The following is a 12,962-nucleotide window of genomic DNA, read 5'->3' on the forward strand; positions in this document are numbered from 1 at the left end:
ACCCTGGTTCCGTTGACTAATCTGACTTCGTCATCACTGAAATTAGCCAATCGAATGGGGACCTTTCCGTTATGAACTTGCGTGAGGTAGTTACCCGCTAGTACCCCATATTTATCATTCAATCGGAGATTACCTTCAACTAGTGCCGGAAACTCAACGTCGGGCATCTTAAGCATCGGATCCATACAAAATATGCCAAAAGTACACACCTCAGTGGAAGCGGGGACGATCAGGTCTTCGACGATATAAACCTCGTTTCGCTGTAAGGTCACTTTTCCATCGAGCAGGGGTGTCGACGACGATCCGGCTTCTAGAATTTTGTCTTCGTAGCAGATCCGGCATTGGTGATGCTGGACGAAATCTAACCCAATGATGAAATCTTCCGTGAGTTGATTAACTACGTAGATTTCGCACTCTGTGATCAAACCGGCCACTTGCACTGATAATGTGACAAGGCCTAACACCTGTAGGGCCGTCCCGCTAGCCGTTGTTAACTGTGTATCTAACGTGGGGCCTAGTGTAGTACTCGGATTTTCTGACGAAACTTTATCGAACAAAGTTTTAGACATGAGTGATACGCTGGCTCCCGTGTCTACCAGAGCACAAATGGGCATAGAACACGACATCATATTAACATACTTGTATAACCTTTTCCGGTATTGTTGTTGAGCGGGTGTTGCGGTGGCTGGAGCAGGCGGACGGGATCGATTCCAACTTAACTTTGATCTGTTTACATCAAATGCGTTAGTCCGAGGGTTGTGATTCGTAGCTAGGCTTTGACGGTTTAGGCGATCTCGCCTAGATGAATCATATTTAGACGGATTTGCATTTGAGCGTGGGTTGTTTCGGACCCCACGTGTTTTATCGGAAGGGGACTTACGGTTTCGGTATCGTTGATTTCTTCCTTCAGACGGACCCGGTGCGCGTGGTTTCCAATGGAGGCGATCCACGTCTCGTTGTAAAGTGTTCATTTGCATTTTCACTGAAGACACAGTTTCGTCAATACTGGAAATCCGGCCTTGAATATTGTCATTAAACAATTTTATCTCGCCACTTATCTTAGCAAGTTCATTCTTCATCAAAACAGTGGCTTCGTCCTGGCGGCTTTCGTCTCCATATGAAAGTCGAGCGACAGTGAACACGTCTGAACACGGAGTCTTTTCCGAGACGTCCAGGGCAATGGCTCGGGCGCTGGTAATGAAGAAGTCCCTGCCGATCTCTAGGTCTGTGACTAAGGTTTCCGATATTTTGCGGTTTCTCAAACCCCGGATCAATGCCAAGTAGAGTACCTCATTTTTTACAGGTGCTTGATCTGCACTGGCATATGCCATGTCACCCTGTTTCCGCAAAGCGTAGACGAATGATCGTGTAGATTCGTCCGGTTCTTGTACCCTATCCAAAAGGCTGTTTTTTAATCTGCTGATTTCCGCCTTTGATCGTCCTGCTTCTGAAGCCCTTTCCACCAACTCGTCGAACTCTAAGTCGTAGACGGAGGCATCTTTCCCTTGAATTTCCCAGACAAAGTCCTTATCGAAACTTTCAATGAGGAGGTGTTTCTTAAAATCTTGATTTGCCCTAACGCTGGCGCAGTAGGAGTTAAAAACTTTGAGAAAGTCTTGAAAGTCTTCATTGGACTTATATCTCAGTGGAGGCAACGTCACATTAAAAGCCATACTGGTAAACAATACCTTGATACCTTTTTTTTTTTTGACTGCGGGATCCTGGCGCACTCGCCAATTGTAACCAAACTTTTTCTTAACCAGGAACTGCCCGCTCCACAGCTAGTCAAATAGCTAGGTTTGCTTTAACATCTTTTAATGGCATTTTACTTAATAAAAACGATCATCTCTCACTCAAACCGAAACGTAACTGCCCACAACCGTCGCCCAGCCGCGCACAGTACTACACCAAACAAATTCCACGCGATGAAGGAATCAACGTGGAACGTAAAACACGATACTAATTTAGCCTTTGGGGTAACTACGTGAGACGTCACAAGAGATTTGATAAAAACAGGTGTACAAGAACAAGTAAAAGAACATAAACAAATAAAATACGGCAGACCGTGAACATGCATAAAAACAACACAATGCAAAGAAAAGACGGTATATAATGTGGTGTCTACAAAACAGGTGCATAAAAATAATCCCGTGACACATTTACAGTTTTATCTACAAGTACAGTGGGACCTCGTTAATCCGTACCCCGATGAACCGGAATCCCCGCTATCCGACACAAAACTGCCGGGAACGGATTTCTTCCTATGCATTTTACCCCTTTAATCCGGAAACCCCGCTGTCCGACTCCGACACAAAAGTTTTGGAACAAATGTGCTAAATCAATAGCAATAAAATCCGATAAACCGGATTATTATTAACAGTTAAGCGAAAATGATTCACGATTGTCCTAATACAGTATGTTAGTTTGTTGACGAAACAATAGCCGATTATTATCTACGCATAATTGCGTTGCGTTGCATAATGACGTTGTAGCAGCGGTGACGGTCCTATTCGTTGTGGCAAGCCACTTTGTCAGTTACAGCTGAGTAAGCCGCACAGATTTTTAGTCATACTATGAAATACTGTACAGTATTTTAGAAACGAAAAAATAATTTGTTCATCAACACTAACAAACAACGCTTCCGCGGTCGCAAAAAAATACGTACATTACGTAGGTTGAGTGCGGCAATCTATTGAAGACATACTGCTGCGACTCAATCGTGCTATCAGCTTTTGATATCGCATTGCGCAAAAATTGGAAACAGGCCTAAGAAAGTTCTAGACTGCTGGTCTCACCGGAATGCTTCACCATGCAAGAGCGGTTTTCAAATCGATTTGCGGCCGCAAGATCGTCACTTCTGGCTTAGAGCATTCGTGTTTAATACGGTGGTTCTGGGGTTCGACACTGGGTCGGATCATACAAAAAATATAATTTTATTTTAGTTGCTGTCCAGCCTGAAACTCGGTACTTAGAATTGGAGTAAGGTGCATACTGCGTTTTGAACACGGTGCTGCATCTGCAAGATTGATTGATTTTTTACTTTCCAATAATCCGGATACCCCGCTAAACCGACATTTTTTGACGAAACGAAGTGGTCCGGATTAACGAGGTCTCACTGTATTACCTTTCTTGTGTGGTGTTTGTTCCTAAATTTAAAGGTTTTGTATGTCTGGAACCATCGCAATAAAGGTTATAATCAGAATATTAACAAATTTGTGAAATTTATGTACTGGGAGAGAATACTTGTAAAAACTAAACCAGAATACAATAAAAAATTCGTAGCTATTTTTCAAAATATATTGATTCTTGTCAAGCACGTTTTGACCTAAAATCTTTATTTCAAGAATCTTTTTCGAATGTATGTCATAAAATACTTCCATTCTAATATTGTACGTTATGGTATTGTTCTGCAAATTCTACTAAGATTTAATGTTCTTATTTAAATCGACCAGTCTTTCACGATGACCATAGAATTTCACGCCTGTTAACTGCTACATGTTTCTGCGTCTTCCGACAACAAATATATAATTAGCTTATTCACTTAAAGTTGCTTAGAGGCATGATCAATTTCAAAAAATCGTGATAGGTTATTCTGCAATCCTACAGCTATTGCCAAAAACACGCTATTGTTAATTGCATCTAACTTTGCAGCAATTTTTTTTTTACAATTTAAGAGCAGACACCAGCAGTAAAAGTCAGTTGAAAGTGGAAAGTTGAAAATTCTTCAATCATACAGGTAACTACAAAGCTAAAGCATAAAGCTTATATTAAACTTAATTTATTGACGACAAAAAACGGCATATAACAACATTCTCGGTCGGGCACCATGCAAATCCAGGCTAAACTTCTCACCATTGTGTATTTTTACGAATTTTTCTACAGGGATTTAAACAGTGCTGGCTTTCATGACTAGGGGAGGGCAGGTGCAAAATGAGGTGCTCTTAAACGTGTTCAACAAACATGATACATTGCCTCAACGTGAAATGCTAAAATCGTCTAAAACGTACAACACATTTTACAATAAAAACAATAAAAGACGTTGACAATAAAATGACCTTTATATTGAAGTACCTTTAACGTAACCATGTAAATGTGATAAGTGTACATGGTTTAGTGCAAACTTTAGTTACAAAAGAAAAAGTTGTTTTACGAGATTGCTTTTTGAATTTATTGCAGACTAAACTTTAAAGTTCATTGCAAACAATGGCTTCGTGTCACAATGCAGCGGAGCATCAAAGTAAACCATCGTATTAAAGTAAGTATCAAAAATTGTGAAGTATAAGGAGTTTTTTATACATAGCAAAAACATAGCAACTTAAATTAAATAAATTCTCACAAAAAGATGTCATAACTTTAAAAATAAAACAATACGATGCATCTGTATCTCCAGGTACGAGATGTTTAAAGAAAGTAATTTCTATAAGTTTAACAAAAAAATGTTTATTTCATTGTTAAGCCAAACCACCATCTTTTATTTATTTTGGCCAGTATAAATTCATTGTAGAATATGAGGGCCAAGAGAAAACCTTCCACTACTGCGCAGAATCAGGGCACTTGGTAAAAGATTGCCCCTACAGAAGCCGAAAACAGGAAGTGGTTAACGAATCGTGGGACAAGATTTCTGGAAATAGACGTAGTACAGCCCGAGTAACTTTCCGGAAATTAAATAGGGACGAAGAGCCAGAACTATACCTTCTAAGGAATTTTTTCAGGTCTGCCGAACTTGACTGATGCAAGAAGCACAAATCGCCATTCAACACACAAGAATAGAAATCGTTTGGGCTATAAACAATCAAACATAATATTGCTTGTGGTCAGGTGATTCAGCGCACCGTTCAGCCTGTAGACAAATGAAGCTAATGAAAAATCAATATAAAAATAAACAAGCAAAGAATTGTAAAACTGAAGTTAATTTGCTAAATATCATATTATTGTTCAAGGTCTGGAGCATAGGAATTAATGAGCATAGGAACAATTTTTACCGACTAAATCGTGGAGAGCGTCACACAAAGTGTCTAAATGAGCTTTTGCTTCTGAGCGTTTATGCGCCACGGAATTTCTTTGTTCAGCAAATTTGTGAAATTTTCGATTTTGCGCCCTACAACTCAAAAACAAGAAGTTGACAAACCGACAGAATATAGTACCCGGATCTATAGTTATCTAACCAGCAACATACAACTGTTTGCAAATAAGTGCAAAATCCAACGTTTTGTCCCAAGGAATATATGTGATGCAATCGTTACTGACTACTGACTAGGAAAAGTGCATGCTTCTTTTGCGTAATTGAGTCGAACAAGCCTGTCACATGTTTGAAGTCTTGGTGCCATCAAAATGCTGTCGTTGGCTTGTACAAGTACCCAATCAATGTTTACCTTTTTGACTGACATGCTTGTTTTATGATTAACCAACTTTACAAAGTGAGCCGAGTGAAACGCAAAACAAGTTGAGCAGCAATAATAAAATTTCAAACATTTTTAACCTCACGCTATAGATGGCTTTTGCACCCGTTACTACACATTTTACTTTGCTCCGGTTTCATAGCAGTGTGCAAAACATCTGATTTATTTCTTTTACTTTTCATGTTTTGCTCAGTCAGAGAATAAAACTTGAAACGAGTTGAGGGCAAACAAAAAACTGTTCTGTTTGCTTTATTGGGAGTGGTGAATGTAATTTGTTATAACCTATAATGCGAAGCTTCCAGGGATAATTGATTGTGATTAAGCCGAGAGCTAACTGTAGCAGGAAAGTTTTGCATATAGATGGTCCGAGGCTATGCTATAAAAGAAATATTTAGACAGTATATTAATTTGTACCATACAAGATTTGTCTCTTGGTTAATGAAGAGGGCCTCAAAACTTGACACTGGAAATTAAATTTTGTGATATTGTAAAAATGCACGAAGGAAACAAGCAATTGAGTTGGAAAAACTTGCAAAGAAACAGCGTTTTACAAGTTTGGTTGGTTACGAAATTCTTGGTTGGTTACGAAATTCTGTTATCGTCTTCTATGAACACGTTTACACCAAATTTGAAATCAAAACTCTCTTATTGAACGCAAGTAAGTTTGTTAATCGAATATAGAAGAAAATGAGCCTTAATTTTTGACGAAGCACGAAATAAAAACGTCTTAAAGAAATATGCATTAAACTCGAGTTAATAGCATGGACTTTTTGGAAAAATATTTCCTTGTCCTGTTGACACTATAAATGTGAACATGTCTATACAATGAGCCCATATAATAAAAGAAAAATAAGATTATTGGTAGAAATATTGAACGCAAGACAAATAAATCGCATCAATGTTTATTATATAACTTAATCGTGGCTAAACAATGTCATAAACCCTCTTCCATGCAACTGCGTATCAAATCGTGACAATACCACAAACAAGTGCAGTTTGCAAAATTGCTTCCTGTTAAAAGAAACTGAAATTGTAAAAGCAATACACACGAAAATGATCTAATATCGGATGCTAGCAAGATTTTCATCGGAATAATTAATTTGACTTTCTGAATACGTTCACAAAAGCACATTTTACCTGACGTTTAAATATCTTTACAAAATCAATGATGCGTCATAAATGACAAGTAGGCTAAATTGGCTAGTAAATAGTCCATCGATGAACAATGCAAACATTACTGTGTAAACCTAGTAAATCTGTAGGCTAATTCAGTAAACTGGTTGGTATTGTTAAGTTTTGAAAAATAGAGCTGAAATTGGAATTTTAAGGAGGAAAGTAACTTGTTTGTGTACGATAAATCTGTCAATAATATAGCCTATCTTGTTTGATGTAGACGTGTGGTTGTGCTAAAAGATTTACACAAATCAAAAGTTGAAAAATTGTAACTGATAATCGTTTTCTTTGTTCCTGATTCTACTAACAAATCAGCCTTTGTTTCCCATTGCCATTGACATACCGTACACTATGAATAAATGCTTATAACGATGCAGATTTTGCAAAACATTTTTCTGCTCAAACGGAGAAACATGCAATAGCCTATACTATAGACAACGTTGGCTATTTACGATTACGATGACAACCCGAGCACAAACTGTAACGTTGGCCAAGTTGTTATGTGTTCACACCATGTTAATCACATGACGTAAGCGTTTTATAACAAAAGCAAAAATATAAAAATATCATCAACGACATAAGTTTTAATTGGTCTAAATAATTCCATCCAAAAGCCTACGTATCTTTGCTATAGTTTAACTAGAGTCTAGCCCCTGACCTAGAACTATGCTCTAACTATAAGATATTATGTGTATTTGTGTAATTATCGGATGACCTACATCAGAAGTCTTCATTCATGCTTGATCCAAAGCATCGACGTCATATATAGAGTGCACATTGTGACGTTATAGCTACGAACGTATGACGTAATTATGTACATAATAAGTACAATTAGCGGCAAATTTGCATTTTTGAGATAATTTGATATAATTGAAAAAATTATAATAATTGCTTAAGAACGGCGAAAATTGATAATGTTAAACACTTGATCTAATTAATAATGTTTTGTTAGCGGTAACTACTGAAAACGTTTCTTTGTTATAAACTCAACTTAGGAGCAACGGTCAACTCAAGCTTATGGTCAACTTGTTTTGGTTCTTGTCCCAAACGATAAGGAATTTTGTATTTTTGCAGATTTTTTTAAACTTTGAAGTACAATGTCCAACTTAAGAAAAATGTGCCACGTAAAACTGTTAGGTGAACGCACATCACTACTGTGCATGTTAGGAATGACGTCGTCGCTTTTCTTGGCCGAAATCATCGTTGGGTAAGATATTCTTTAAAACAGCGGGGCAAAACTGATATCAAATTTTCATATACGTCTTTAGACAAAAATATTGTTTTACTGTAAAGTGTAAATAATTGATTGTACAATAAAAAAGAATAAACAGTAGCCAACGTGAGATTTAGGTGTTCAATTCAAATGTAAAACTTGTTTACAGGTATCTGACAAATTCGACGGCTTTAATTGCCGATAGTTTCCACATGCTTTCAGATGTTCTCAGCTTAATTATCGGATTCCTTGCGGTCGTCTATTCGAAGAAAGATAGCAAGATAAATACGTACGGTTGGGCCCGAGCAGAAGTTGTAGGCGCCCTCTCCAATGCTGTTTTTCTCTTGGCTCTATGCTTTAGCATCGTTATGGACGCTATACAGAGGTCCCATTTTGCTTTCTTGACATTTAATTTTACTCACTGTTGTCTGAAATGTAGTCTACCTTTCACAAAACTCTTGTAAAAAGGGTAAGTTTTTGCCTGTATACTTTTTAAAATATTAAATTTTCCAAGCAATTATCTTCAAACAACTTGACAAATTTCAAGAAACTGGCGCTAAGGGTTTGATCTTTAGCGTGCATGGGTCTTGAAATATTAAGTTTGCTATTGCCACGTAATTAAAACAATTAACGCGATTAACAACAAGTTAACAAATAAGCGACATTGTGGAACCAGTAATTTGGCCACCACCAAGTTCCGCCTGCAACAAGTGCATTTATTCATGATAAGTTTAAATCCGCTGAATATGGTTTGCGTGAATCAATGCAAATCAGTATTAACAGATACAATGATTTAATCATTCTTGGTAAAACAACATAAAATCAAGTAACAACATTTATCTCTTCAGGTTAGTTGTGATTGAACCGATCGACCAACCACTTCTTGTGATTATAGTGGGTAGCGTTGGCTTGTTGATCAATCTGATTGGTCTAGTTCTTTTTCATGGTCATTCTCACGGTCACGATCACAGTCATGGTCATGGTCATCAACACAATCATGATCACAGTAAGCGATGCAAAATTAATCTGGCCAATATTTATCGATTTTTTCGTATTTCCATCAACCTGGTTTCATTCTTAATCGCAGAATCAAACGACAGTGACAACGGAGATGTTGAAAAAGTGAAACAGCACGGCGGCTCCCAGCTCAACATGAAGGGAGTCTTTCTGCATGTACTTGGCGATGCTCTAGGATCTGTGGTTGTGATCATAAGCGCTCTCATAATTTATTTTGTGGAGGTATAGTATTACTGACACAACGCGATCTCAAATCAAATGAATTTATTGAAGAATTTCAACATAAATTGATAATTTATCAAACCAAAATTGAAATCACGTTTGGTTAAAACTTAAACTATAAGTTATGGAATGCTTTGTTAGCTCTGTTTGTTTTACTATTTAGGAAGACTGGAGGTACTACGCTGATCCGGTCATGACTTTAGTCATTGCAGGAATTATTATGTATACGACCATTCCATTGCTAAAACAGTCTGCAATGATACTGCTGCAAACTCCACCACCGCATATCAAAATGGATGAGCTGATGGTCAAAGTGAAGCAGGTGAGATGAAAATATTTTCATCACTGGTAGTTTAATAAGTACAGTAATACCTCTGTAATGGAAAATGGGTATATGGCACCTGAACTTGGGAGGTAGACCCACTTCACTATAATAAGTACTTGTCGAATTGTTTATCCCTTTGCGGTCCACCTACATCCCTGGGATGATAAACAAAATTATGTAATGCTGTCCACCTACATCCCTAGGATGACTTTTGTGTACAGCGGTTTTTACGGGTCTACCTACATTCTAAGAATGTTACAACATTTTTTATCGATTTTGGAACATAGTAGATGGTATTTATTAGGGTTTTCCCCTGACTTATGTTAAGTTGAAGTTAAGTTGGAACTGGAAAACAGTTAGTAAAACTGGGGTAGGCAAGAGCAATTCTTGCACTCAGCAATAATGAATTTTGCTTGTTATTGTATTTTATTACTACCTTACAGACGAGAGTTGTAGTAAATAGTATTGGATTGTTTACAGTAAATTGGCTGCTAGAAGGTTTAGTGCTAATGATGTACTTGAAATGCTTGATTCTGAAGATGAAAATCATTCAGACATGGAGGTTGATGAAGAGAGTGATTTTTCTGATTCAGATATGGAAATGAGTGATGATGGGAGCTCTGATCCAGATGAGCACTCAGACAGTGATGGATCTACCTCTAATGATGTTGTAGACTCTAATGGATGGAGAGTATGGCATGATAATGACAGTGATTTTCCTCATCACCCATTTACAGCTACTGATGTGGGACCAAACTTGGAAAAGATCCCAGAAACAGAATTGGAATATTTTCAAAATTTTATGTCGGATGAAATATTTATGGAAATTTTGGTGGCAACAAATGCATATGCAACAATACGACTACAGCAAAAAAGATTTGTAAAGAATTCTGTATGGTATGGTTGGCAAGATTTAACTTTGCCTGAATTGAAGGCTTATCTCGGAGTTGTACTGAAGATGGCTTTGGTAGAAAAACCTGAAATAAAGGACTACTTCAGTAGAAAATGGACTGAATATTGCCCATTTTTTCTTGATGTATTTTCTCGTAGGCGTTTTCTGCAAATACATTGGATGCTACATGTAAAGTCACCGGAACCAACCACTGCACCTATAACCCGTGGAAGTGTAATGAAAAATTTAGTTTCTTGCATCCAAAAGAAGTGCCTTCGGAATTTCACCCCTCGGCAAAACATTGCTGTTGATGAAAGCACAGTTGGATTCAAAGGGCGTATTGCTTTCAAAACTTATAATCCCAAAAAACCTACCAAATGGGGGCTTCGGGTGTATGTCTTGTCTGACTCGGAATCTGGGTATATCTCAGCTTTTGAACCCTATTTTGGAAAAACTACTACAGAAAATTTGTCGCGTCAAGATCTGCCGTTTACATCGAGAATCGTGATGCATTTAGTTGGCAAGCTGCTGTCAAAAGTCAGAGCAAGTGGTTATCATGTATACACAGACCGGTTTTATACAAGCTGCACTCTAGCAAAAGAACTGCTTCAGAATCAAAAAATACATGATGCAAAAAATTGCGAAAAATTGCGAAAAGTAGCATTTTTAAAAACGCTAAAAAAAAAAATTTAAAAAAAATTTCGACAAAAAAAATTCACAGCCATACTCTACACATATAAAACTACCCAAAAATGCATTAAAAAAAAATTGGACCTGGACTGACCGAAACGGTAAAAAAAAATTGGACCGCAAAGGGTTATTGCGGGTGATGGTATATGAGTCTCATGAGGTCGTTGTCTACTTTTCTCACCCACAGATATAATTTTTCTCCTTGACAGCTTGTTGTCTGATGACTAGCTTCAATTAACAGTGATCAATATTATAATGACTTGTTTTCCACAGCTATATTATAGGACCAAACTCCTTGTTACTTTGTGAAGATGACAATAAAGTTGTCTATCTTAACACTGAACTTATTCAAATAGAATTCAACAATGGTTACATAGGAATGACAACTGCATGTACTGACTATCTTGAAGTTTCTTTAAACAATTACATTTAGACAAAACATTAGCACAGCAACAGCATAAAGACGTCCATGTTATAAGGTTGATCTTAATAGAAATAATGCATTGGACAACTGTGCATAACTCACGCAAGATAGGCAGGCGCGATATTTATGTCACGACTTAAAACAGAAAGTTATCGACACGCAATGTTATCTATAATTGACGTCATTCTTCGTAATGCAGACGTCTGAAAATAAGAATTTTATATTCTCTTCGATTTGTATATTATAACATCCCTTTATTATCACACCTCGGTTAAGTTCGAAAACGTTTGTCACGAAATTTAGATTCACCATTTACAGAAATTTATTGGTATTCTTTCAAAAAAGTTAAAAATGTCATTCAAAGTTTGTTGACTTGCCATCAGAAACGAGTAAGGAGAGTGTATTCTCAAGCATTTCTTTATGTTGAATTAGCCTATATTTTATGTGGAAATAGATCGAAGGTGTTTTGTCCATTCACGAACTGCACGTTTGGCAATTGTCTGGAAATTGCGCAATCGCCTCAGCTCACGTGACTATGCATGGAGAAGACAATTTTGTTGAAACAGCGAAAAAGTTAAATCAAGTGTTTCACGACATCGGCGTACATTCTGTCACACTTCAGCCTGAAGTGTACGACTGTGAGGAAGGCAAATGGAAATGCGGTGTGCGAAGTTGCCCATATGCTCCAAAATCGGGGACAGGTGCACTGCAGCAAGCGAACGAAATCAAAGATACTTCACATATTTTTATTGAAGATGGTAGTTGCACCAGGTAATTTAATAAGCCAGCATACAAGCTACTTCATGACACTATATATTGCATAAGGATCTGTGAAAATATGATTATTTATCAATGAAACTACCAATGTAGAGGTACTGTATTTCAGTCTTGTTAAAGCCACGCCATGTAATGACATGACGTAATGAAATTGTTAAAACAGTAAAAACATGTTTGATGTTTCCTACAAAAAATATCTAACAGACCCTAAAATTGTCGCATTGTTTCCGGTAGTTACGCTTCGGACGCCAACAGTGAAAGCGAAACTTGTCTCCTTTCATGTGTGTCCGACCACTGTCAAGAGTTCCAATGCTGCTCACCTAACTCTAATGGACAATCAAAACTTTCCACGAAATCGAAGAACTTGAGTGGAAATGCCAATGATGTTGAATTCGGTATTATTAACGACCTATTCACATTTGGATAAACAGGAGAGAACAAACATTTTGCATCTGGCCTTATCAGGCTACGAGATTTTACGGCAATATCCCCGATCAAGTTCAAATCCGTTGCTAGTCTGTGTATGAGGTTTCAATGACACTCTCCCAATAAAAGATTTCCCAAGGAGGGAAACAGGCGACCAGTTCTATTACAACATGCTAATCTTTTTTAATAAAATCTTCTACTTGTACAAAACCTTTAAAAATTTGTGGCTGCTTTTTTCAGTATTTTGACAGATTAAAATTCGTGTTTTGCAATGACTGTTATACCATTTTTGTAAGAGGTAAGAAATATTTTTTGCATTTTTACACTTTGCTATAACTACATTTTTGTAAACCGCGTGCGAATATATGAGCTACACATTTGAAAAAACATGTTTCGTCAAGTGA

General features: G+C 37.3%; 3 protein-coding genes across 3 annotated transcripts; 2 read left to right on the forward strand and 1 right to left on the reverse strand.

Moving 5' to 3' along the window:
- Positions 1-1,199: 1,199 nt before the first annotated feature.
- Positions 1,200-2,148, reverse strand: LOC143453007 (uncharacterized; the record flags this gene model as incomplete). The annotated part of the gene is made up of 1 exon (XM_076954159.1): positions 1,200-2,148. A coding segment is annotated over exon 1 (474 nt), but the record flags the coding sequence as incomplete, so codon positions are not given.
- A 1,535-nt stretch (positions 2,149-3,683) lies between these two features.
- Positions 3,684-4,731, forward strand: LOC143452313 (uncharacterized). Its single transcript, XM_076953227.1, has 4 exons — positions 3,684-3,736; positions 3,883-4,003; positions 4,177-4,255; positions 4,489-4,731. Exons 2-4 carry the CDS (start codon positions 3,906-3,908, stop codon positions 4,729-4,731), a joined length of 420 nt encoding a protein of 139 aa, XP_076809342.1. The 5' UTR covers positions 3,684-3,736; positions 3,883-3,905.
- A 1,307-nt stretch (positions 4,732-6,038) lies between these two features.
- LOC143452033 (uncharacterized) lies at positions 6,039-12,948 on the forward strand. Its single transcript, XM_076952850.1, has 8 exons — positions 6,039-6,057; positions 7,647-7,779; positions 7,955-8,170; positions 8,634-8,791; positions 8,873-9,024; positions 9,188-9,346; positions 11,810-12,126; positions 12,367-12,948. Exons 2-8 carry the CDS (start codon positions 7,670-7,672, stop codon positions 12,557-12,559), a joined length of 1,305 nt encoding a protein of 434 aa, XP_076808965.1. The 5' UTR covers positions 6,039-6,057; positions 7,647-7,669; the 3' UTR covers positions 12,560-12,948.
- Positions 12,949-12,962: the final 14 nt, after the last annotated feature.

This window comes from Clavelina lepadiformis, chromosome 4 (assembly GCF_947623445.1).
Source record: "Clavelina lepadiformis chromosome 4, kaClaLepa1.1, whole genome shotgun sequence".
Classification (NCBI taxonomy): Eukaryota; Metazoa; Chordata; class Ascidiacea; order Aplousobranchia; family Clavelinidae; genus Clavelina; species Clavelina lepadiformis.

What these genes read in the sequence shown, in the direction of transcription:
- LOC143452313 (XM_076953227.1), top strand. Translation starts at nt 3,906, where the DNA reads ATGACTAGGGGAGGGCAGGTGCAAAATGAGGTGCTCTTAAACGTGTTC. An exon ending in ATGCTAAAATCGTCTAAAAC is followed by an intron (nt 4,004 to 4,176) that starts GTACAACACATT and finishes AATTTATTGCAG; the next exon opens with ACTAAACTTTAAAGTTCATT. An exon ending in AAGTAAACCATCGTATTAAA is followed by an intron (nt 4,256 to 4,488) that starts GTAAGTATCAAA and finishes TATTTTGGCCAG; the next exon opens with TATAAATTCATTGTAGAATA.
- LOC143452033 (XM_076952850.1), top strand. Translation starts at nt 7,670, where the DNA reads ATGTCCAACTTAAGAAAAATGTGCCACGTAAAACTGTTAGGTGAACGC. An exon ending in TCAACACAATCATGATCACA is followed by an intron (nt 8,792 to 8,872) that starts GTAAGCGATGCA and finishes TCTTAATCGCAG; the next exon opens with AATCAAACGACAGTGACAAC. An exon ending in TCATAATTTATTTTGTGGAG is followed by an intron (nt 9,025 to 9,187) that starts GTATAGTATTAC and finishes TTTACTATTTAG; the next exon opens with GAAGACTGGAGGTACTACGC.